This window comes from Ovis aries, chromosome 11 (genome assembly GCF_016772045.2).
Source record: "Ovis aries strain OAR_USU_Benz2616 breed Rambouillet chromosome 11, ARS-UI_Ramb_v3.0, whole genome shotgun sequence".
NCBI classification, from domain to species: Eukaryota; Metazoa; Chordata; class Mammalia; order Artiodactyla; family Bovidae; genus Ovis; species Ovis aries.
In genome coordinates, this window is record NC_056064.1 from 42,303,099 (window position 1) to 42,327,985 (window position 24,887).

The 24,887-nt window shown below is 41.0% G+C and overlaps 1 protein-coding gene across 14 annotated transcripts in view; it reads left to right on the forward strand.

Annotated features, from left to right (window-relative positions):
• Window positions 1-24,887, forward strand: part of ATP6V0A1 (ATPase H+ transporting V0 subunit a1) — a 57,914-nt gene that overhangs the window by 16,659 nt on the left and 16,368 nt on the right. For 8 of the 14 annotated variants that reach the window (XM_012186120.4, XM_060395628.1, XM_042255972.1 and 5 more), the window contains 15 exons: window positions 1,021-1,099; window positions 2,331-2,428; window positions 3,399-3,527; window positions 9,150-9,253; window positions 9,573-9,699; window positions 11,536-11,618; window positions 12,236-12,329; window positions 14,758-14,970; window positions 17,200-17,350; window positions 18,236-18,375; window positions 19,178-19,335; window positions 19,772-19,862; window positions 22,253-22,371; window positions 23,173-23,389; window positions 23,756-23,863. In XM_012186120.4, coding sequence (XP_012041510.1) covers window positions 1,021-1,099; window positions 2,331-2,428; window positions 3,399-3,527; window positions 9,150-9,253; window positions 9,573-9,699; window positions 11,536-11,618; window positions 12,236-12,329; window positions 14,758-14,970; window positions 17,200-17,350; window positions 18,236-18,375; window positions 19,178-19,335; window positions 19,772-19,862; window positions 22,253-22,371; window positions 23,173-23,389; window positions 23,756-23,863 — 1,911 coding nt within the window. The remainder of the gene's footprint in view (window positions 1-1,020; window positions 1,100-2,330; window positions 2,429-3,398; window positions 3,528-9,149; window positions 9,254-9,572; window positions 9,700-11,535; window positions 11,619-12,235; window positions 12,330-14,757; window positions 14,971-17,199; window positions 17,351-18,235; window positions 18,376-19,177; window positions 19,336-19,771; window positions 19,863-22,252; window positions 22,372-23,172; window positions 23,390-23,755; window positions 23,864-24,887) is intronic. The other 6 variants (XM_060395629.1, XM_060395630.1, XM_060395631.1 and 3 more) reach the window with 1 other exon arrangement.

Here is a 24,887-nt window from a genome sequence, read left to right on the forward strand (position 1 = left end):
TTTAATAATATTTTTCACAAAAGTTGTATTGATTGGTTTCTGTCTGTCTCTTCTGTAGGGCTGATAGCTGTTAAAAACTGGGACATATCTTACTCTTTGTATTTATACCAGTGCCTAATACAGTGTCTGGCGCATATTTGGTGCTCCATAAATGTTGAGTAGCTATTAGTTCTTTATTTGTATTACTTTTATGGAACTTATCACAGTCTATCTTATGGGTTGTATTCATCTTTCTTTCCTATTAGGTTGCAAGCTTCTTAATGAGTAGGAATTTGTTTTATTCTTGTTTGTATTTCCCAGAATATCTTGTGGCATTGTTTTGAAAATTACCTGTGATGGGTGGATGATTGAATAAACAAGCCTGTCACCTAGAAGGTGAAGACCCTGGGCAGAAAACTAAGAGAAGTTTGCTTTCTCTCTCTACTGATTGGGAAGAAGGAGAGAAGGAAAACCAGGCAAAGCTTCTGTTATATCCATTGCCCAAATTTGGGAGGTGGTTGTGCTCACTGAGCTTTTTGGCCTGAGATGAACATTTGGTACTAGTGTGTTTTGTTATATTTGCCTCTATTCCGGTAAAAAGCTTGCAGCAGTGAGAGAAGGGTTTTTACGTTTCCTTGGTGACTGGTCCTAAAGCGGGTTGTGTGGATCAGTAGAAAGTTTTTTAATAGCATTGTATTATCCAATACTTTGGCCACCTGATGCAAAGAGCTGACTCATTTGAAAAGACCCTGATGCTGGGAAACGCAGGAGGAGAAGGGGATGACAGAGGATGAGATGGTTGGATGGTATCACCGACTCAGTGGACATGAGTTTGAGTAGACTCTGGGAGTTGGTGATGGACAGGGAGGCCTGGCGTGCTGTAGTCCATGGGGTCATGAAGAGTTGGACATGACTAAGCGACTGAACTGAACTGACACATTGACATAGAATTAGGTTTTCACTTCACAGGATGTGTTACTTATGAAAGAGAGGAAATGGATACAGTATTTGAATATTTGGTATTCTCTTCTTATTTTGCAGTTAAATCCAGATGTGAACGTTTTCCAGAGGAAATTTGTGAATGAAGTTAGAAGATGTGAAGAAATGGACCGAAAGCTTCGTATGTGCATTTTGGTCTTGTCTGACGTTCGTCTAGTGACCGCTTTGTCTTAAATTAGAGTCCTCTTGATAAAGGAGGAAAATACTATGAAAGGAAAAGGAGAGAGGAAAAATCTTGCAGTCTAATAATGTGAAGATGAATTTCTTGTGCACAAATAGATGTGTGGTATTTGGGCTCGGTGGTGCTTAATAGAAACTTTGAGATGACAAGGCTGCAAGCTGAAAATACTGGTTTGGTTTTTTTTTTAATGAGAAGAGTTTTATGGCAGTGCTACACTGTAGAATTCTGAGAGATAGGACCTAGAACACCATCAATTTTAGATGGCAGCATAGCCAGCTTTAAATTGTCTATTTATGTGGGAAGAACCTAACATTTATTGAGGTACTATTGAGAGTTAGGGCGTTCATACACTTTATTTTGTTCATTCCTCACAGCATTCCTTCAAGATGGGGATCAGTTTCCTTATTTAAGTAAATGAGGAAGCTAAAGATCAGAGAGGTTAAGTGATGTGCCCAAGAATATAAGTGGCCACGATGGAATCAGTGTTTGAATCCAGGTTGTCTGCCTCTAAAACCCAAGATCTTGCTGCTATATGATGCTAGCTTTCAGTTAGGTGAATTTAGTCTCTGTGCTGAAAAACAAGTCAGTAGTTATCACCTGAAAACACACTTTTCTCCTGTGTTTTGGGGCCTTTTCTGTGCTTTGTTTCTTGTTTTGTTTAACTCAGAACTGACCTATTTTCAAATTTAACGAAACCCTTGTAGGTTGGAGTTGTCTAACTAGTGTGAGTGAAGTCGCTCAGTCATGTCCGACTCTTTGCGACCCCATGGACTGTAACCTATCAGGCTCCTCTGTCCATGGGATTTTCCAGGCAGTAGCACTGGAGTGGATTGCCATTTCCTTCTCCAGGGGATCTTTCCGACCCAGGGATCGAACCCAGGTCTCCCGCATTGTAGACAGACGCTTTACCATCTGAGCCACCAGGGAAGTCCCAAACCACAAGCACCACTTGGGAAGCCCCAGCTAAAGGCAGGGCATGGAAGCCACAAGCCGACGAGGATGGGATTCAAACCCATGCATGCAGAGCACAATGGATTAGCAGTTATATGAAAAGTGTCTTAGAATGAAGCTCTTCTTAGCCAGGTTTGGGATCTTATTAGTTTTTTCCTCAGATATTGGCAGTTCCAGACATGTGGAGCTAGACATGAATGTTTTGATTCTGTCGTTCTAGGATTTGTTGAGAAAGAGATAAGGAAAGCTAACATCCCAATTATGGACACTGGTGAAAACCCAGAGGTGCCCTTCCCCCGGGACATGATTGACTTAGAGGTAAATAATTCTTCTGGGGAAGCCAGATAAGTTTCTTTATATTTAAGGGCAGAAATTACTTTCCTAAGTAGATGGAAAGTAGAATAATTCTTGTCGTCCTTTACTTTTGATTGCAAGTTTCTTGTGGATGGGATTAAAATGAATTTCCTTTTTTATGGTATAAAAATCACTATGGTATTAATATCTCCAATACTGTCACATGCCACTAATGTTTATTGGCTTGTTGAAAATTTATTGGATTAATGTTAATTTATCTAGTAATTTATTAATAATCTCATAAACTGAATCTCATAAAATCTCGATAGACTTTTCAATCATTATTTTATCTAAAGTCCGCTGAGGGATTTAACCAAGTGTATAACAGAATCTATAGACAAAAAGAGGCTATTTTAAGCAAAAAAAACCTTTATAAAGAAAACCACCCTGGTAAAAACACAGTACAGTCATCCCTCAGTAACCAGGGAAGATTGGTTCCAGCCCTTCCCTCGATATCAAAATCTGCTGGTGTTCAAGACCCTTGTGTAAAATGGCTGTAGTATTTGCATATAACCTAGGCTTATCCTCCCATATACTCTAAATCCTCTCTGGATTACTTAGATACCTAATACAATGTAAATACTATGTTAATCATTGTAAATACAATGTAGATCACAGGTAAAATAGTTGCTAGTGAGCAACAGATTCAAGTTTTGCTTTTTGGAACTTTCTGGAAAATGTTCCTCCCCAAATATTTTTGAACTATGGTTAACTAACCATAACTATGATTAACTAAACAATCTGTGGATATGGAACCAAAGAATACACAGGGCCAGATGTATTGCTGGGTAGAAATGAAGATATCTTTGGATATTCAGCGTGGCCAGCATTCTGTGGGATGGATTATTTCATCTGTCTTTTAGAGCAAGCATTTTGAGCTTAGTGTGAGTTAATAGTTTGGTTGGTTTTTTTGTTTTGTTTTGTTTCTCTATAGGCTAATTTTGAGAAGATTGAAAATGAACTGAAGGAAATCAACACAAACCAGGAAGCTCTGAAGAGAAATTTCCTGGAACTAACTGAATTAAAATTTATACTTCGCAAAACTCAACAGTTTTTTGATGAGGTCAGACTATTGTTTCTTTTAGTATTTAAGCAGCAGATATTACACCAGCACTAATGGGCCATATTTTTATTCCAATAATTGTTTTAATTTGCTAGTTTGGGAACAATACCATTTCTGCACCCTGTTTTAGTTGAAGAAATGTCAGATTCTGTTCCATTTTCCATGCAGTACACAGCCAGCCATGGTTTTGTATATTTTCGCATTTTCAGCAGTTTTTCATCTCAAGATGAGGAAAGGAACCCTAAAGTAGTTGTGTAAACATAGATGAAATTTTACATATGAAGGTAAGTGTATGCTTGAAGTTGAAGCAACAGGAAAAAGTTATACATGAAATTGAAACAAAAATTTAATCTCCAAACCTTTTGTCATTAAATTTTAACTTGTATCCTCTATGGTTGCTTGTCAACCTTTGAGCATAGTTTTAAGTACTCCACATGGCAAGCACACTTAATTTGAGAGCTGTTTTTTATGTTGTATGGAAAATTGGTAGGATGCTTGTTTGAAATTCCTGGATTTTCCTCTAAACTCAACTTCAGTACCTTGTAGGGGCAAAATGTTAATAATAAGTTCCCGGGTTAAAAATGTAGGTGACTCAGTTGCCAGGGGACAGCTTGCTGAAGTGACCCCACCACAAGGATTTGGAACAAGGCTCTCAAAAGGCTTCCTTCTCCCAATTAAAGCTGGGGAGGAGTCTTAGCTTTCAGTGTGGACATGCTTTTTCTGATGGCCTAAAATATGGGTAACTCTTCTATTTTATAGGTGTCTTTGCCACCCGATTAGCAACATCATACATTTCATAGATTGTCCCAGTCACTATTCAGTATGCCTTCCCATAAGTTCTTTAAAAAAAAAAAATTTCAGCCACGCCTTGCAGCATGTTCCCCGACCAAAGATCAAATCCATGCCTCCTGCTCTGGAAGCACTGCACAGAGTCTTAACCACTGGACCACCAGGGAGACCACCCCATTAAGTTCTTTATTTCCTTTGCTCAACAACAAAAATTAGCAAAGCTTTTAAAAAAACAAAAGGCCTACTCTAGTTAGTATCTGATAAGTCCTCAGTTTCACTTTTAATTTCTATGTTTTGAAGAAAAAATAACTCTCCCTAGTTCTCTAGCCTGGAGCAGGGGTTTGCCAACCAGCAACGTCAGCCTCACCTGGGAACTTGTCAGAATGCCGGTTCTCAGTCCTCACTCCAGACTTACTGAATCAGAAACCCTGAGGGTGGGGCCTAGCAGTCCGTTTTCACAAGGTGATTCTGAAGCATGCTAGTGTGAAAACCACACGGGGCTGGAGAAAGTCAGCTGAAGACATGAAACATTCCTCAGTAACTGAAGATCCAACTCAGAGAAACCATGCTAATTAAGAAGATCTACTGGAGCCAGGGAAAGGGGGAAAAGCTCCTAGGAATTAAATTGCCTGGTCCTGAGAATCAGGATCAGGCTATGTATCAGAGAGGGTGTGAATATTCAGTTTGCTCACTGAGTTGAGAATTTTGAGACTGACGGTAACTTCTTTCACCAATCCCCGATATCATCACATTAAAAGATGTGGGATGGTGTAATTAACTCTTTCCAAGTGTTTCAGGTCTTTTGCAACAGGCATGGTCACTTACGTCAAGTGGTTTTCGATGAACAAATAATCTGGAATTCCAGTATACTCACTGCCTAAACATCATTATTATTTAATAATATTATTAAATGATAATATTATATTTAATAATAATACAGCATTATTATTGTTGGATCATTTGAAGAGCACTTGCTCTTTGTGAGGCATCAGCTGGGTGACATGGTCTCTGTGTTCAGGGGCTATATCACTTAGTCATGTCTGGAAACATCCACGAACACAGTGACTCCCTAGGCTCAAAGATGGTGTGCTTTTTATTCGTGTCCAAGCTGCTGCCCACAGATCCAAAGAAAACCTGGCCTCAAGATCAAAGCTCAGTTACTTTTATCATTATTGGGTACTTAGTTCTTTTACCCTCTCCCTGCTTTTTCCCCCCTTTTGATATACCCTTTAGTTTACTGCTGGGATATTGATGAGATATATGAGAATGTTTTTCATATTCTCCTGAATTTTAAGGATTGGCAGAGATTTCCTAGTCTAGTTCATTCTGGGAGAAATTCTGAAAAAAGACTGACAAATGGACTCCCTTAAGGAAAACAGTTTTTTTAACTCCTCATTTTATTAAAAAAATAATAATAATAATAGTAAAAACAAAATAAGCAGAATCACTTGGAAAGATGATATAAGATTTTAAAATGGTAACTATGGGTTTAGGAATTTTCTTTGTGGTTAATAGGTGTAAACATGAAATGCCCATCTTGAGAAGTCAGGCATGACCTTCACATCCTGTCCTACTCATGCAAAGCATTTCTTTGAGCATGAGGCCTTGGCTGTGAGAGGCTCTTCTGCTGCTGTCGTCATCAGTCCATCTATTTCGAGGGCCAGGAACCCCTCCTTTTCCCTCCTAGTGCACAGTCAGCATCTTGTCCACTCTCGCCATTAGCCCATAGCCTCAGCCAGGTCCCTTTCAATAGCCCCTGCCCTGCTGAGGCCAGACAGCAGTCTCAGGTGTCGCTGCCAGGACAGGAGACAGAGCCTCACAGAGTTAAGCACATCTGCACCGCACGCCTCACATGATGCAAAAGATCAGGAGACTTGGGACCTCAGGTCTCAGAAATGTAGACTTTTCATGAGCCTTTCATCCATGCCTGAGATGATTATGTTTGCCAATGGCCTGAAACACTACCTATTTTAAACCCTTCTTTTGAATATAATTTGGTGAATATGATCAGTAATGTACAATAATAAGCACAGAGCAGAAACAATAATGAGTAATGAGCAGAAAATGACTAAATCAGAAAATGATTCGCTGCATCTCCAGGTATAGGGGTTATGATTGGCCAGGTGTGGAGAAGGGGAGAGGTCAACACATATTGAATAGTCTTAATGATTTATGATGATTACAAATTCAACTTAGCCATTTCTTATCCAGAGCATTTTAAATGACTTGTTAATGATTATCCTTTTCTCAGTCTTCTTGCTTATGAAGAACTGTAAGAGCTGGAGAGATTTCTCTGCATCTTTTACCATAAGCACCATAACATATCAGAGCGTAAAGAAGACTGGAAAAGTAATGGTTAATGGCATGCAGAGCCCTGCCTTCCTTTCCTTCTGAGTTTTCCATCCATCTGCTTTCTTTACTTTTCTTTCCCATCTGCCATCTCCTTTGGGGCTTGCGTGAATACCTTGGGTGATGAAATGTAATTTCTTTCTCATGTCAATGGAAAGAAAAGTGTTTGCTCTTGGTCATGTAGCCTGACCTAGATGTGCTGCTTATACTAAAGTGTAGAAATAGAGCTATTGAAGTCGTGCTACTTCCTCTTTCAAGGCATGGTTTGAGTATTCTGACTGGGGGAACGGGTAAACCAGAGGGCATAGCAAGTAATGTGGAAGAACTTCGGTAGTACTTTTATGAGAGAACCCAGATTAGGATTGAGATACTTGATGACATGGTTTTAGATATTGCTTTAAAGGCCCTCAGTTAGTGGTTCTGGACAGTTTCTCATCAGGCACAATTATTTCATTTGAAGGATTCTTAAGTTTGAAATGGTGTAATTATTAATTAGAATATTATTGTAAATTTGTATTTGATTTTAATTCTGCCTTTTTTTTTTTTTCATTTTCCCAGAGATTCCAGATGGAGCCTCCTCCTCTAGAGGAGCACTATTTGCTTTTCCATCAGTTCTCCCCTTTAGAGCACATATTTGCACTGAGCTTTATCTTTATGGTTTACTTAAACCAGGCATTGTGAACCATGCAGTAGAGTAGACAGGAGGCTTGTGAGTTTCACTGGGTTTTGCTAAGGGACATCCTAAGAGCAAGATGAAATGCTATAGTTACTCTGGATCCTCAAAGCAAGTTGCTTGTGGTTTGTAGTCAGCGGATCTGATTTTAAGCGGAAACAAGAACTGCGCACTTGAGAACAAGTAGTAACCCATGCCCTCATTATCTCATCTTCAGTTCAGTTCAGAAAGTTTCCCAAATCTCATGGTGGTGTTTCTCTGCACTTCTGGTGTGCCCACTGCCTATCCTTCCTTTTTTTAAAAAAGAAATTTTTTTCTTTTTTCTTTTGGTCATTGAGAGTTGATCCTGCTTCTAGAATTTACTTCCCGAACAATTGCTTTCACTTGTTTAGACTTTCAGACTTGCCTAGTTTATACTCAGCTCCCCACCCCAACCCTGTGACTTTACATTTATAGTTCTGTGACTATCAAGAAGACATTTTTTTTTTTATAGCAGGGTTGGTAAGAGTAGAATCAAATTGAAATTTGGAGTGAAGATGATGAGAAAAATTCTCCTGACTTCATGTTTATTTAGTTCTGCTTTTGAAAAGGAAGATTCCCCTGGCTCACTTCTAGTCTTTGGTCAAACAGGTAGGCCGTGGATATTGAAGCTGGGCAGATGAGGCAATGGAGTGGTCATTTAGCCTTCATTTCTTAGGGCAGCTCCTCCTTCCTGGTGAGAGGAAACAAAGCGAGATGTATTGTGGAGAGAGAGGCTGAGAGGAAACGGGGCAAGAAGTATTGTGTAGAGAAAGGCTGAGAAATGTAGGTCTGCATCTGAGAAGGTCCCGCTCCTCCTCCATTTTATTGTATAAACTGTCGTGGTGGAAATCATTTTAAATCTCAGCAGTCCATCTAGTCCACATGTTCTGAATTGGCTTAGTATCTATTACTTCTTCTTCACTTGACTTAGATTGTTGACTTAAGCTATGCTCTCAAGAATCCTTAAGCTGTAAAGCCCACAGGAACTTTCTACTATTCCTGGATTCTTGGGCAGAAACTAGGACATTCAAGTATGTTTTCACCTTTCCTTCGCTTTATTGATGCAGTGAAGGCCCACGCCTGCCCAACTGTGGTGTTTCTTACCTTTTTGGACAAAGAATACTCTTTAAATCCCATGGTTTGGGGCTTTTTTTTTTTTTTTCTTTTAAATAGTGGGTGTGCTGAAAGCCCGCATGCTTTGACTTTTTAAGGGCATGGAAAACCTAAACATATGGAGACACCCCTTCTATCTTTCTTCTGTTCAGAACAGTGACAGCTCCTTGCTTTCTTCCTGGGAAAGAGAGTCTCCATCTTGTACATTCTTACACAGGGAAAATTCTAATTTGTAGCTGCCTGGAAATTTGGTATTGAATGTATCTGCTGAGCTGCCTTGTTTTTGCTCAAAAGGAAGAAATACTTCAGCTTTTATGCACATGCAAAAATATTTTTGGTTCTTTCATGGCTTATTCAGGAAAACATAAGAGAAAAAATGGTTTCCACCAAGTCACAGGTTTATACAGGTGTCACTATCATTTAACATTTTTTTTCTTTATTCCTTATTTCTAAAAACATTTCCCCAGATGCTTTACTGGGGCAGTTCTGCTTCCTTTACCTCTTGTTTCTTTTCTTTGTTTCTTCCCCTGTTCTTCTTGTCTTCTTTTTGTGGGTATGTCTTCTCTTTTGGTGGTTTTCTTTTTTTCATCTTTATTTTCTGAACTTATCTCCTGGTTCCTCGTTCCCTGCATGCCACTAACTATTTTCATTAGATATTAATTGATTTGTGAATTCAGGCTGAATTGCATCATCAGCAGATGGCGGATCCAGACCTGTTGGAAGAGTCCTCATCCCTCTTGGAGCCAAGCGAGATGGGAAGAGGCACGCCCTTAAGACTTGGGTAAGTACTACTTCGACCCTCTGTACTCAGCGGTGTCATGTCCATTTTTGCTGTTCAGAATAGCAGTCAGGCTGGGCATTCACTGGCTTCCAGGATTCCCTCTCTTCTGAGCCTGTTGCAAGGTGTTGCTGAGTTACCTTGGGTTCAGTTCCTAAGTCGTTCTGTCAACCCTCTGCTGAGTCCAGGAATCAGACTTCGGCAGTTATTTTGGCATAGCAATGCCCAGCCTCCTGTCTGACGTCTTTCCCCTCCCCTGCTCTTCACTTTCCTCCCATCCTGTGGCGTGGAACCGTTCCCAGTCTGGCTCTTCTTCCCACAGCTTCGTGGCTGGTGTGATTAACCGGGAGCGCATCCCTACTTTTGAGCGCATGCTTTGGCGGGTGTGCCGGGGGAATGTGTTCCTGCGGCAGGCTGAAATCGAGAACCCCCTGGAGGATCCTGTGACTGTAAGACAAGGGAATTGCGTCTGGTGGAGTAGGTCTGATACAAGGAACTCAGAGCAGTAACATACCATGTGCCACCTGAACCTGACCCTCCTAAGAGGAGCCCTTACATTTACTCCATTTGGATCTGTGAATTTGAGGGACTCCTCTTTTCCTCTTCGCCTCCATCGTATGTGTACATACAGTGTATACATGATGTGTGGGATCTTAGTTCCCCTACCAGGGATCAAACCCAGGCTACAATCTCTGAGCTGCCAGGGAATTCCCTCCAGTTATTTCAGCTTTATGTGTTTTCCGGTACTTATCTGGGACCAAAAGAACATTAACTCTTTAATGAAAATTAAAGCAAGACATCTGGTTCCAAGTTTGGTAACAACCATGTGTACAAGGAGGAGAGATTTCCTAAACTGTGATCTTCATAAGTTGATGAAACTTTAATTGATAGTTTTTTGTCTACTTGTTTGTTGGGAATTTTAGGAACTTAGTTTCAAGATTTATGTTGTGCAAAATAGGATGATATTCCCCACCCAGGGCTCTGGAAAGCAGGAATAACCTAACATCTTGGCATTTGACATAACAGGACAGAGTCCTTAGCATAAACCTACATTTATATGGTGAGTCCATTCAGAGACGACAAGCAAAGAGGAGTAACTGTTCTGCAAGAAATTTACTTCACTTTGCTGTTAGTGTTATTTAGAAGCCTGGAGTTGGTTATTATGTTCTTAATTATGTTTTGGGTGTCTTAAATTAGTATTCTTTTTTTTTTAAACCTAAGAAGAGAGGTTGAATTATGAGGGTTCTCAGAGTAGCTGGGTCCTTCAGCTAGAAGTAAATGGATCATGTCCTTGGGACCGAGTTAGGAGGGTGGTGACACTTAGGTTACGGTGAGTCTCCTGAAGTACCAGTTTTGTAGTCTTACTGAAGGCTGTCCTTGGGTCATGGAAACACCATAATCAGCAGTTACACCTCATGTGGAGCTATTCTCAGGGATATTCAGCCAGGTTCCTGGGCAACAGAAGCATTATTTTTTATCAACAAGTGGAGTAAAGGGAGGGTCTGGCTATCTCTAACAAAGCAGCTGCACAAAGAATGTGCTCCAGTTAATTCCTGGAGAACTTAGGAATTTAAGACCCATGAGCCTTACTTACTCCTTCCCTCCTCTTCCCTCTTTATCCTCCAGAGTTTTGTTTGTTTTCCTGTTACAAAAGCTCTTTAGGAACTGGAGAAAATACAGGCCACCAGAGACAGTCCTGGCTAACACCCAATATAGAGTCTTTTTCTGATCTTTCCTACTAACCTTTGCCTCAGGCTTCAGGTATACACTTGGTATTTGGATAGATTGCCTTCCTCCCTGCCCCCTGAGGTCTAATTCAGCATGAATCATGAGATTGTGCATCAACATTTCTCCCCAGCTGCTCAGCTCCTTGTAGTTAGTCCCCTTTATCTGGAGTTTCTGAGCATGCGAGCAGGCAGGAATGACTTCCTTTCCTCTTCTCTGTACTTGAGTCATTTAGGCAATACAAGAATTATTCAGTTTGAATAGTTGAATTGGTAAATAGGGCTAAATTCTACTAAGAAGAGAATTATCTTTGATCTGTGTCAATCTCCTCATTGAGTTTAAAAACAAGTATGGAAAGATTTTTGTAAATCTTGAGATTATAGAGCAAACGTTCTTGTGGAGCTTAAGAGATGGATTGAAGATAATGGTTAAAGTGCATGGTTGCCAGACCCTTAAAGGATTCCAGTTGTTTCTATGTCACCAAGAAAGAAAGATGCTTTCTGGGTTATAAGTTTTCTGGGTTATAAGTCTGAATTCTTGGTTTTTGGTTTGGGGCCTAGGGAGACTACGTGCACAAGTCTGTGTTCATCATTTTCTTCCAAGGCGATCAGCTGAAAAACAGAGTCAAGAAAATCTGTGAAGGGTAAGAGAAACATGCCTCCCCCCAGGGTGTAGCCAGGCCACCTATTAAGCCTGTAGAACAGTGAGACACAAGCCCTGTAAGTCCACCTTAACTGGGGAATATATTTTTTAATAATGTTAAGGTTATCTTAAACGATCAGAAATGGCCTAAGTTTTTTTTTTTTTTACAGACCTTCAAAATCACAATTTCCTTTTCTTGGGAAAAGTAATTAGGACTCATGGTTTATAAATTCTACATTGTTTTGGGACAATGGGTTTGCATACCTAGCAGTGTACCATAGGCACTGTGCCCTTAAACTTTTCTGAAATTCTGCCCATGAGATCCTTTCTCCATGCTATTTTTCTCCAGCACTTTATAATGTGATTTGTAATAACTGCTTCTGCCTTTCCTTTTTAATCTAAAGGAATTAAATAAACAGAGAATGCCAAGACAGTTCAAATGTTGCTTGCTGCTCTACTGTAGGCCCCTTCCCATAAATAATTATTATTGATTAGTGCATCAGTCTGAACTAACCCTGTTTTGGTCCTTCCAGTATGTTGGGATTATGTTCTGAGATTACTTAAACTAGCTCCATGAAGCAATGTCAGTGTTCCTTAGGCTGTGTCTGCACATTCCAGGTTCCGGGCTTCACTCTATCCCTGTCCTGAGACACCGCAGGAGAGAAAGGAGATGGCTTCTGGAGTTAATACCAGGATTGATGATCTCCAAATGGTACACAGAGACCTCGAGGGAGTTTGTCATTGTGAAATACTGCTATAGAAGACCTTACTTCTTCCTTGAAGCACTAACAGTTTATTAGGCACTTAAGCAGCTCAGGATATGTTTGGTTTTTTTTGTGTGTACTATTTTTAAGTCATTCCCTGAAACTCTTCCCATCCCCCACAGGGAATGACTTAAAAATGGCATGAATTATCCTCAAATGAGACAGAGATGCTATGCACCTGAAATCATTGTTGCTTAGAATATTCAGTTCCCCAGCTCATGAGTCTGAGATACATTTATAATGAATGAAGTATGAATAATGAAGTATGCTTAGTTAAGAAAAAATAATATAGAAGTACATATCAAATCAATTCTGCCTCTCACAGACATGCTCTACCTCCAGAGGCAGCTACTCTTAATAGCTTGGTGTGTGTCCTCCTGGTCACCTTGAATCTGAACCATACAGTCTAGCCAGAGTCCTGGTGTAACTCTTGTACCCAGGAAGGAACTTTTACCCATTAGAGTGTGTGTAGTTTGCACACATGATGGCTGTCACAGGGTTCTAAAGAGGGAGTCATGATTTATACATACATGGAAGGAAAGGGTGCCCAGTTGGAGTTTGGTTCCCTATTGAAAGAATGTAATGATTGCCACCTTGAAACATTAAGAAACATGTTTGACATGTTGAAACATTTCAGGCCCTCTTGTGTATGACCCACCACTTGACCCGCTGCTGGCTCCTGTTAGCTGCACTTATCAGTTTAACCAAGGGAAGAGAGTTTTCTTCGAACTGCTGATGGGTGATGAGCCATGTTAGTACATTCTGGCTTCTAGGACTGTTCTACCCCCTCCTTATGAGCAGGCTTGCAGCAGACTGTGAAGAACATGTTCAGTAGCCTTTATAAATGGCTAGAGTTTGACTTTACAGCACCAAATGTATGAAGTAAAATTTTAATGAAATAATTTTTTGAAGTAAAATTTTAAAAGGGATTGAATACCAAGGAGTGAGATGTAGGGGTTGGGGCAAGTTTATTAGCATCCTTCCAGAAGTTTAAATAGTCACTGTGAAATTGTCAACAACCAGGAGAGAAAGTGGAGAAGGCAATGGCAACCCACTCCAGTACTCTTGCCTGGGAAATCCCATGGACGGAGGAGCCTGGTAGGCTACAGTCCGTGGGGTTGCGAAGAGTTGGACACAACTGAGCGACTTCACTTTCACTTTTCACTTTCATGCACTGGAGAAGAAAATGGCAACCCACTCCAGTATTGTTGTCTGGAGAATCCCAGAGACGGGAGCCTGGTGGGCTGCCGTCTGTGGGGTCGCACAGAGTCAGACACGACTGACGTGACTTAGCAGCAGCAGCAGCAGGAGAGAAAGTATCCTTGTTCCTTTATTCTCAAGTGAACAAGAGTTTCCCTAGCATGCCATGGGTTTGTTTTTTTTTTAAAAAAACCTCTCATGGAAGTTACTTTCTACTGCCTAAGACAGTTTCTCAGGGAGCAGTCATGACTTTTTTCCTGAACTGACCTGAAGAACCAGCTATGATGGCGTACTTGTGCTAAAATGATTAATATATAGTTTTTTCCTCTTCAAAAAGATGTTGAGATTTCAGATAGATTCTTAGGCACAAGTGAGTGGTGAGTTGCTTGCCTAATTTTGGCTTCTCCCCTCTCCTGCTATAGACCTGTTAAATATTTGGTGATAAACAAGACAGCAGAATGTAAAGTGTCCCTGGCCTTTCTTCCCACCTCTAGTCGAGGCAGTATTATTCCTCCAAGGTAACTATGTGCTGGTTTCCAAGGGATCGGGCTTCCTGGGGAGAAAACGAAGCCTGACAGAAAGATCAAGCCTTATCTGCTTTGTGATGACTGTGGTGTGTGGCAGTCTGAATCCTCTCCAGAGGCCACGAGTCTCCTGTCTCCTTCCCTGGCATGGAGTCTCTGAGAGGCAGATGGTGGTCAGCAGCGCCTCTTCTCCACCGCTCCTCAGTGCGGGCTGATGTTCAGGGGCGTTCTGTGGCCTGCTGTTCATAAGCAGGAATGTGACAGCTCAGTCCGTTCCTGGGCCTGGGACACTGACTTCTTCAAGTCAGAGTTATAGCTCCATATGGAAAACCATTGCTCTTTAATGAACCAGATAAAAGCCAGTGACTGCATTGTTCAGCCATGGATTTGGTGGTAAAATTAGAAAAGCTGAAAACCATTTCCTCAGGTTTCTCTTTAGCTTGAAGCGAAGTGAATATGAACATTAGTAAGTAGAACTCTTAATTTCTTTCAATTTGGCAAAAAAAAAACCCCACAAACTTATAGCCAGAGGAAGAAAAAAAAACAGATCCCCCGCATCCCTTCTCAGAAAGCTGTGCCTCCTTGCCTTCATGTCCTGAAACGGAAGAAGGGCATTAGAAGGATCGCTCTCCTGCTCCTTTCTTCCCCAAAGGTCCTGAACCAAACAGAGGATCACCGCCAGCGGGTTCTTCAGGCTGCTGCCAAGAACATCCGCGTCTGGTTCATCAAGGTGCGGAAGATGAAGGCCATCTACCACACTTTGAACCTGTGCAACATAGACGTGACCCAGAAGTGTCTAATTGCGGAGGTCTGGTGCCCTGTCACTGACCTTGACTCCATCCAGTTTGCGCTCAGAAGGGGCACGGTGAGTCCCCCACAGCTGGCAGTGTAGCCTCCAGCCAGGAAGAGAGGTTTCCATCACTGGTAACAGGAATCAATCACATTCTCATGGCATTTTTGTCTCAGAGTTCTTCAATTTACCCACCTTGTACTCACCTTGCATCCTGACAGAACATCTCACGTATCCTTATTTTCAAATGTAGCAATTGTAATTCAGAAAAGATTAAATGATTTGATCATATCCACATGATCCTTCAGGGTTACTCACACTCAGAACATCGGTTTCCTGGTCCATTCTCTCTGACAGTTAGTCTAGGTACATAGTATAACCCTTGCAGTTCCCTTTAGTAGTTAGTTAGAGCTACTGCCCTGTCTAAGCCTCTGATCTAGGGGCCGGGAGGTACAGAGATGTAAAAAGTAGGCCCTCAAGTATCTTCTGACTTGAAGAGGCTGATGTGCGAACATATAAGACAGTCTGTGCCAAGAGCAGTTTATGTGTGTGGAGGGAAGGAAGGTGCTAGCTTGTCCAGTGAGGATGGTAGTGGCATTTACTCAGTGCTTTGAAGACTGGATAAGATGTCTGTTGGCAATAACAAGAAGTAAACAGTCTGGCCAAAGGCAAGTACAGTGTGACCATGCATGGTTGGGCCAGAACAGGAATTGTAGCGGGTGAGCCGAAAGAGCAGGAGGTAAACCTGAGTCAGGGAGCCAGAAATCTGATTATGAAGGGTCATTAATACCAGATTAGTGGGTTTAAATTTTATCCTAGAGGGAGTAGAGAGACACTGGAAGTTATTTAGCAGTGAAAGAACATGATGATCACGACAGTTTTAAAAGAATAATCCAGGGACTTCCCTGACAGGTCAGTGGTTAAGATTCCATGCTTCCACTGCAGGGGGTACAGGTTGAATCCCTGGTCAGGGAACTAAGATCTCATGTCCTGCATGCTGCATGACTCAGCAAATCAATCAGTCAGTTTCGATCAATTAAATAAAAGAGTAATCCACTGATAGCGTGGGGGTTGGATTGGGGAGCTGAGAGAGCCTATAAGTGGGAAGACAGGTCACTGTAAACAGTAGTAAGTGATAATGACCTTGCAGTAAGACCTGGCAACAGGAAGAGCGAATAGTGATGAATTTGTGAGACGTTCTGAAGGAAGTATCCGTTGATAGACTTGGTATTTAGCAATGTACAGGAGAAATACAAGGCGAAAAAATTAAAAATGTTTCTGAGGTATCAGCTGGATAACTGGTAGAATAATAGTTCCATTAATGGAAGTAGAGATTCAGTAAGAGAAACTTATTGATTGGAGAAGGCTGCTAAGTTCAGTTTCAGTCACATTGAGGGGTTGGACAGAAATCCATGTGGAAATGTAAAACAGATGATGAGATCTCAAAAGAAAGGGGAAAATGCCTCTATTTGACAGGCCTGGAGTATTTACTCTCTGCTAAGGTTTCCACTAAATACAGATGCGAGAAAAATATGTCCTTGAGCTTTCTGTCCATCTTGCTGTGGCAGCCCAGATTGAATGTGAGAATGCTTGGGAAGATTTTTGCACCTCACAAATAACCTTGTGAACAGTAAAAGCCTGCTTTACTCAAAAAAAAGTAAAATGAAAGAAATGGGATACGTGAGGTTGGAAGGGAATGAGACCTCCAAGAAAGAAAATAAGGAGTTAATGATAGAACCTTGGGGGCCTGCAGTGTTACAGGCAGGGGAGGAGGAACCAGCAGAGACAGGAAAGGCATGGCTGGTAAACAGAAGAGGAAGCTCTCCAGGGTCAGGGGCTTGCATGTCAGAGAAAAGATCTTTGGATCTGGTGATGAGCCAGCCACTTTGACCAGGCATGGTCTGCTAGACTGAGAATTAAGAGTAGGTGGTAAAGAGGGAAAAGTCAGAAAATAACTTTGCTTTCTTCATAAAAGCAGGAGAGAACAATGACACTCGTAGACAGATAAGGATATCTTCAGGGAAGAAAGTACCACGTTTTCTTTGTTTATACATTTTAGACTTAATTTTTTTGTTTCATGGTAAGGGTATTCTTCCCAAGACTTCGTTTACACGTGTCATCATAAATTTTATAGCTAGTTCTAGTGTGCTCAAAGTCTGGAAAGATTGAGATATAATTTACCTGAAAGAAAATACACGTTTTATGTGTACTATTCAATGAGTTTTGACAAATATATATGCCTGTGAATCCACCACCATAATCAGAAGGGTGACCTGATTCTGATCTGTGCTTGATGTTTCCCAGGAGCACAGTGGTTCCACCGTGCCCTCCATTCTGAACAGGATGCAGACAAACCAGACTCCTCCCACCTATAACAAGACCAACAAGTTTACATATGGCTTTCAGAACATAGTGGATGCTTATGGAATTGGAACTTACCGAGAGATAAATCCAGGTAAAAAAGCTTGAATCTTTTCCCTCTGGAGATTTTATTCTGTTTGTTATTTCTTTTAATGCTTCACTTTCAATGCAGTTGAACAATTGCATTGGCTCAAGACTGAAGATACTGTCCAGGCCTCAGCTCTTGTAGAATTCCTGTGAAGAGGTGCCTATCTGGATGTAAGGAGTGCGGTTTATTGCCAGGTGGAACTCCTTTAGCAGGCGATTTTATAGGAATTTTATAGGCATGAGCTCCATAGATGGGGTTCCTCTGTCCTCACAGCTACATAGCACCTGGCTTTCACTCACATGCCATTTGCAGGAACTGCTTTAAGTAAAAAGTTTTCCCAAGGTCATTGACATTTTAGAATAGCTTCCTGGTTCCAGGTTAGATAGAGAAAATCTAGCAATTGTTGACCATTTTAAGCACAAGGCAGATTTCTCCTGTGTTCAGAGAGCTAGTGATGAAATCGAGAGTCAGGTAATTCATGTTCAGTGGGAGTCTTCCGCAGGACCTGCTCTGCTTCAGATTCTGAACGTTCTCCCACTTAACCTGGTGGCTTTATTCAGCTGGTTGCAGTGCACAGGGGAGGAAAGTTGGCCTGTCCCAGGAGCAGCATCCCAGGGGTGAGAGAGAAGGAATCAAGAGACAAACCCCCCTGGTGCCAAGTCTAGAGACAAAACCTTCATTTCCTGTGTGATTCTTTGTTGAAAATGCTGGTGGTAGCTTTGTGAGTCTGTGCAAATCCTGCTGTGGACATTATTTCCTGGGAGTCCCTCTGACCAGCAGCTTGGGAATGAGTCTCTTTTATACTGATCTTAGATTATGGAGAGGGATGTGATGTGTTGGGAGCTGCGGTTTTCTGGAATTTGTCTTTTTCTCTCTTTGGTCTCTTGATAGCTCCATACACCATCATCACTTTCCCTTTCCTGTTTGCTGTGATGTTTGGTGACCTTGGCCATGGCATTTTGATGACCCTTTTCGCTGTATGGATGGTGTTAAGAGAGAGCCGGATCCTCTCCCAGAAGAATGAAAATGAGGTGATATTTTGTCTGTTTTTGATAGAAACTCTGAACCATAAGATAGTAGTATTATTTTCTCGACATATTTCTAATATTTTTCGCCTGTAACCTTTGGCTGCGTGCTGTTTTTGTCTCTCCATGGGACAACAGGTTTATAATAATTTTGTACATACAGAGGGATAATTCAGTCTTTTCTCCATGATTGATGGAAATATATTTTCTTTTTACTTATTTGTTGAGGTTTTATTGATTTATAATCTTACATTAGTTTCAGGTGTACAGCATAGTGATTCCAAAATTTTACAGATTACACTCCACTTATAATTATTATAAAATGTTGGCTATATTCTGTGTGCTGTACGATATATCCTTATAGCTTATTTATTTTATACATCGTGGTTTGTACCTCTTGAGTCATCTGCCTCTATCTGTCCCTCTCCCCTTGGCTCGCCCCACTAGTAACCACACAGTTAACACTAGTTAATTCAAGAATGAACTAATGTCTAGGTTACATCTGCATTGGTCTGGAACTTGATAATTTCTCAAGCATCCATTATGAAAATTGTGATCTGGAAGTCTTTGATCCATAAGAGAAATTTTAGAGACTAGAGGAGCTATGTTCATTTTAATGCTAAAGAGGCCATGTGCTGTGAAAGTACATTTCTTGTTAGCATTGTATTTTGGTCTTTACTTCAAGCTCTCTGATCCAGAATGGGGTAAAAGTGGCGAGAGAGGAAGGGGCTAGTATATTCTGAATGACAGTGTCACAACTTGAGCTGCAGGGATTATGTTTCATTGGCCTCTTTCTTCTGGCTCCCAGATGTTCAGCACTGTATTCAGCGGCCGGTACATCATTCTGTTGATGGGCGTGTTCTCCATCTACACTGGCCTCATCTATAATGACTGCTTTTCCAAGTCTCTTAATATCTTTGGGTCATCCTGGAGCGTACGGCCGATGTTCGATATATACAACTGGACGTAAGTTGCCAAGAAGCTGAAAGTCAAAGCTTATTCCTTTCATGTCCAGCTCTGGATTTCCAGATACGTGGTAAACCAGCACTTCTTTAAGAAGTGTTTGACACTGTTTCTGTTCCAAAAGAGTGTAGTGTCTCCTCTTATCTATGCTCCGGCCTGGGAAATGCTTTGTGATTTGTTCGGTAGTATCAAGGAACTGAAACTGTAAATTAGGTGCATTGATTCTTTTTGTAAGTTAAAAGCAGGTCTCCCGATTTCCCTACCTGATCTTGTATGTATGTTTAATCTTTCTCTTTGTTATCTATGATCCCTTCTCACTCTCTAATACTAATCCCTCCTCTGTTATTGAAAAGACAAGGTAGTTTATAGTAGTTTCTCTGGGGATCAGTTTCCCTCTCTTGATAAAAAAATAAATGGTGGTTTTCTCCTAATATGGTAGGGAAGAGACACTTCGGGGGAACCCTGTCCTCCAGCTGAACCCAGCCGTCACTGGAGTTTTTGGTGGACCATATCCTTTTGGCATCGATCCAGTAAGAGCGCTTCTTTTCTATGTGTCTGACATGAAGTTGTTTTTTTAATTGGCCATGCCACATGGCTTTTGGAATTTTGGTTCCCCAACAAAGGATTGTGCCTGCGCCCCCTGCATTGGAAGTGCAGAGTCTTAACCACTGCACTGCCAGGGAAGTCTCTAACACCAAGTTTTAACTGAAACCCAGAAGTGAAAGAATGAAGTTGAAGATAAATAGTTTTTTTTTAGAGTTTTAGGTAACATATTTTTAGAAAACTTCAGTGTATCTGTCCAGAGTACTTTAAAGCCACAAGAGACCCAGATGCCTTGGGGAGCCATGTTATTTTTCCTACATGACTTACTTTAGAGATGGCTAATAATACTAACTCTGGGAAGATTGATTTTTTTCAAGACTCCTTCCCAGTTTATTTCTGTTTAACTTAGTTTCATTTTTATTTTTAGCAGATGTTTTAATAAAGCAAAAATAGCTCTTTATGGATTTTAGATTACCATTCTTATATTTACATACTTAAAAAACTTGTCCCAGAGTTCTATTTTTTTCAAATATGTAAGCAAGTAAAGTAGGATCAAATCTTTTGTGTTATGTGCTTAAACAGAGGAGGTAGGGAGGAATTTAAGCATTAGATTGTAAGGATTACAGAATTCCAGAGGAAAAGCAGATCACTGCCAGAAAGATTGAGGTTTCTTATTAAAAAAATAAAGGAATTAATCTGGCCTTTGAAAAATATTGCAGATTGTTAGAGATTAAGAGAAGTATGTGCAAAAGCATAGAGTTAGGGAGATAAAAAGTTAATTATTTTAATTTTTATAGAAGCTAATGTTACTGAAGTGCTTAGTATGGACCAGGTACTGTACTGAACCCTCAGCATATCTTATTTATCTCCAAACAGTTCTGTCGGGTAGAGACTGCTGTCTGTGCTATACAGATAAGGAAACTGATACTTGGAGATATTTCATAACATTTCATATGTGCGTTTAACAGATGTTTACTGAATCCCTATTGTCTATAAGGCGTAGCAGCTGCTGGTGAAACACATCATTCTAAGACATAGCTCCTGCCCTCAAACAGCTGGAATCTGATAATACTATCTCACATTTCTGTAGTGTTCTGTAGTTACAGAGGTTTTGTTGTTGCAGACATTTGATGCTTACAGGGTAGGTACTGAGTTTAAAGTGCCTGTGGGTCATCCGGGTATAAATGTCCATCAGGCAGTTGGAGTTGCAGAACCTCAGGCCAGACTGGGCCTGCAGAGAGAACCAGCCAGAAGTTTTCAGGTTAGAGGTCACTGAGGATGAACTCTTCATGAGGAGGCTAGTTCAGAAAAAAAGATACTGGGCTAGATGGTGGACGATCTGGCCTAACAGGTTACAGAGTTTGCTTTTGGTCTCAGAGGTGACAGGGGGATTCTTGGAGGTTTTGGCACAGGGACATGGCTGCCTCAGAGTCATTACTTAGGAAACATACTCTGATGGCCAAAGTGGAGACAGAACTGTCAGGAAAATTTGACAGGCGTCCAGGTCTTAAGCGACAAAACTGAAGGCAATTAATAATTAAAGATAATGGAAGGACAGCACCACTGGGTTTCAGCCAGCATCTACAAGATAAATGTCCCCAATTTCTTCAACAAATATTTTGTAATGAATAAAAAAGAGCTCCAGGGAGAAGCTATAGAGACTTAAAAAACTGTATCAGCAGTCGCATGATACAGTGACTAATTGGACTCTACTTTGAATAAATGAATTATTTTTAAAAATATGGATGCAATCAGGAAAATTTGAATATTAATGATTCCATGGTATTACAGAAGTCATTGTTAATGCTTTGGAGTGTTATGACAGTACTGTGGTGATTTTTTTTTTTTTTTTAACTGCACCAGGCCTTAGCTGCAGCACGTGGGGTCTTCAATCTTGTTGCAGCAAGCAGGTTCTTTTAGTTGTGGCATTGAGGATCTTTAGTTGCAGCAAGCAGGATCTGGCTCTCTGACCAGGGATTGAACCCAGGCCTCCTGCCTTGGGAGCACAGAGTCTTAGCCACTGGACCACCAGAGGAGTCCTTTGTGGTCATGTTTTAAAAATGAGCTCTTACCTTTTAGAGATCCATGCTGAAATGTAATATGTGCAGGTAAAAGGATATGATATCTGGATTTTGCTTCAAAATAATATGGAGGTGGAGCATAGGTGAGGTAATTAATGATGAAGCAAGACTGACGAGAAGTCAATAATTAATCATTGCAGCTGGGCCATAGGTACATAGGAGTGTTATGTTATTCTCCCTGCTTGTGTGTATGTTTAGAATTTCTACAATTTAAAAAAAACTTTTTCTACAGTAGGGAAATATTTTTCCATTTGAGAACTATTTGTAATGCCTTCTGTCTTCTTGGGCTATGATAGATTTGGAACATTGCTACCAATAAACTGACCTTCCTCAACTCGTTTAAGATGAAGATGTCTGTCATCCTTGGTATCATCCACATGTTGTTTGGAGTCAGCCTGAGTCTTTTCAACCACACGTGAGTTGCTCTGTTTTGTCCTAAGAATTCACACAGTTCAGACAGTGCTTTTACCTGAAGAAGTCGTAACACCTTTAGGAGGAAATAATAACTCAGAGCACTGTTCTGTATTGAAGAAGTGCCTTTAAAAAAAATCTCACTTCTTCAAATGAAGCTTGCTTATTAATATTAGTCCCTTAGCAATGTATGAGTTTCCCAGGTGGTGCTAGTGGTAAAGAATCTGCCTGCCAGTGCAGAAGACACAAGAGACATGGGCTTGATCCCTGGGTCAGGAAGATCCTCTAAAGTAGGAAATGGCACCCCACTCCAGTATTCTTGCCTGGAAAATCCTATGGACAGAGGAGCCTGGCAGGCCACAGTCCATGTGGCTGTAAAAAGTCGGACATGACTGAGCCCCCGAGCAGACAACATTCAATCGTTCTCAAGATCTTTGTTAAAAAAAACAACACCTTGTGTAATTTTCATCAAAATGGAAGTTATGGTTTTTTCCCATGATGTGTAACTCACATAAACTTGTGAATTGTAGTCTCAGAAGGTACTTGATTTTCCTATCCCTTTCTCACGAGAGATTGACGGGGATGGTATTGGAGCTGTTCAAGGCTCAAAAGTTTGGAAGTCATTGTTGATCCTGCCTGTCTCTGTTGCCTCTAGTGCTTCTGGCTGTTGCTTCTTAAAGTGTTCAATTCTTAAACACAGAATTGATGGAAAGTTAGGTAGAACGTCTAGGGAGAGCAGTCCACTTGGTATGAGGTGACCCTGGGTCTGTTCACTGTTAACATTTTTTTCTGTCATACTTTTTAGCTACTTCAAGAAGCCCTTGAATATCTACTTTGGATTTATTCCAGAAATAATCTTCATGACCTCTTTGTTTGGTTACTTGGTTATCCTTATTTTTTACAAGTGGACAGCCTATAATGCTAAGACATCGGAGAAAGCACCAAGCCTTTTGATCCATTTCATAAATATGTTCCTCTTTTCCTACGGGGACTCTGGTAATTCAATGCTGTATTCTGGACAGGTACGTCAATCTAGAGGTGGACTTTTCTCAGGTTGTTAGCCTAGGTCAGGAAGCCAGATGTTTCTGTGACCTGAAAAAAGCCTTTAAAACTCCTTTTTGGTCCACACATTCAGATCTAAATTCAACCCAGTCTCATTCTTTGGGAGAGTCGACTGTAATTTTCTGTATCCAGGCAGAGTGGAATTTATAACTCCCATCCTATGGGACAAGCCTGGGCTTTGCTGCAACATCTAGTTATTTTGAGAAACTGATTATGTTTTTTATTCTTAGATCAGTAAGAAAGAACTATTTTAAGGGAAATCTATGCTAGAGTTGGAAACTGCACATTTGACTAATACAATGTGCATTTTCCCCCTTACTTTGCAGAAAGGAATTCAGTGTTTCCTGGTAGTGGTTGCACTGCTGTGTGTCCCTTGGATGCTACTGTTTAAACCACTGGTCCTTCGCCGTCAGTATTTGAGGAGGAAGCATTTGGTGGGTATATTTCTGTCGCTGAAAGTTACCAGATTTTTTTTTTTTTAAATCAGTGCAGTTCCTCATTGGATGTAATGAGTTGTGCATAACCTGTATTCTCTTAAAATGCACTTGTGTTGTATCCCAACATGAGCCCTGGACCAGCTGAAAAGAAAAAAACAAACATGTAATTGCTGTTCAGACAGCCAGATACTCAGCTTTGAGTAGCCCAGGTGGCAAGAACAAGTCATAGTTTTCACCTTTCCTGATGGAGCTTTGCTTATGCTGTGCTCAGCAGAATCCAGGTCTGGGCCCGTCTCGCTGCAGCAATAGCCGAAGCAAGGCTGCCGGGGCTGCAGACGACGAACCCACTCATGTGGTTTGCCTGGGCAACCACAGGGCTGACACCAAGACATTTTCTTTTAAAATGAGACCATGATACTTTCACCAGCCAAAACATCCGGTGTAGGGAAGGATTTGGTTTAAAGCACATCGATGTTTTTTCTTTTTAAAAGAGCAGCATACATACTTGTGCTTACTTTATGTATGTGTGCATCTGAATTACACACACACACTTAAGTTGCCAAATATCCGTTTCTGGCACTGCAGTAATGCTTACTTATTACAGTGCCTGGTAAAGCCTAAAAGATCGTATTGCATGACTCTCATACGGCTGTTAGATTGTTACTCCTGTTGGAGAGCAGCTGAGTTACCAGACCGTCCTTCTCCCTTTTCTGACCATCTCCATCCTTCCATGTGCCCTCCATTCGTCTCCCCTTTCACTCCCTCCCTCTCTTGTTTCCTTCTCCCTTCCTCTTTTCTCCCATTCACTATCAGGAAGGGCAACCTGTGGAGGCCCCAGTCAGCCCAACCCCGAGCCAACAGGGACTAGAGGCAGCAGCGGCTGCAACAGTGAGTGAATTAAAACCAATGAACCATCACATATTGTTTAAAGAGGTGGCAAACAGTGCAGCAGAATTCTTTCTAAGTATGTTGAGAGCATGGGCCATATGTGCTCTTGGGAATTTTGTCCTTGTTACTCACT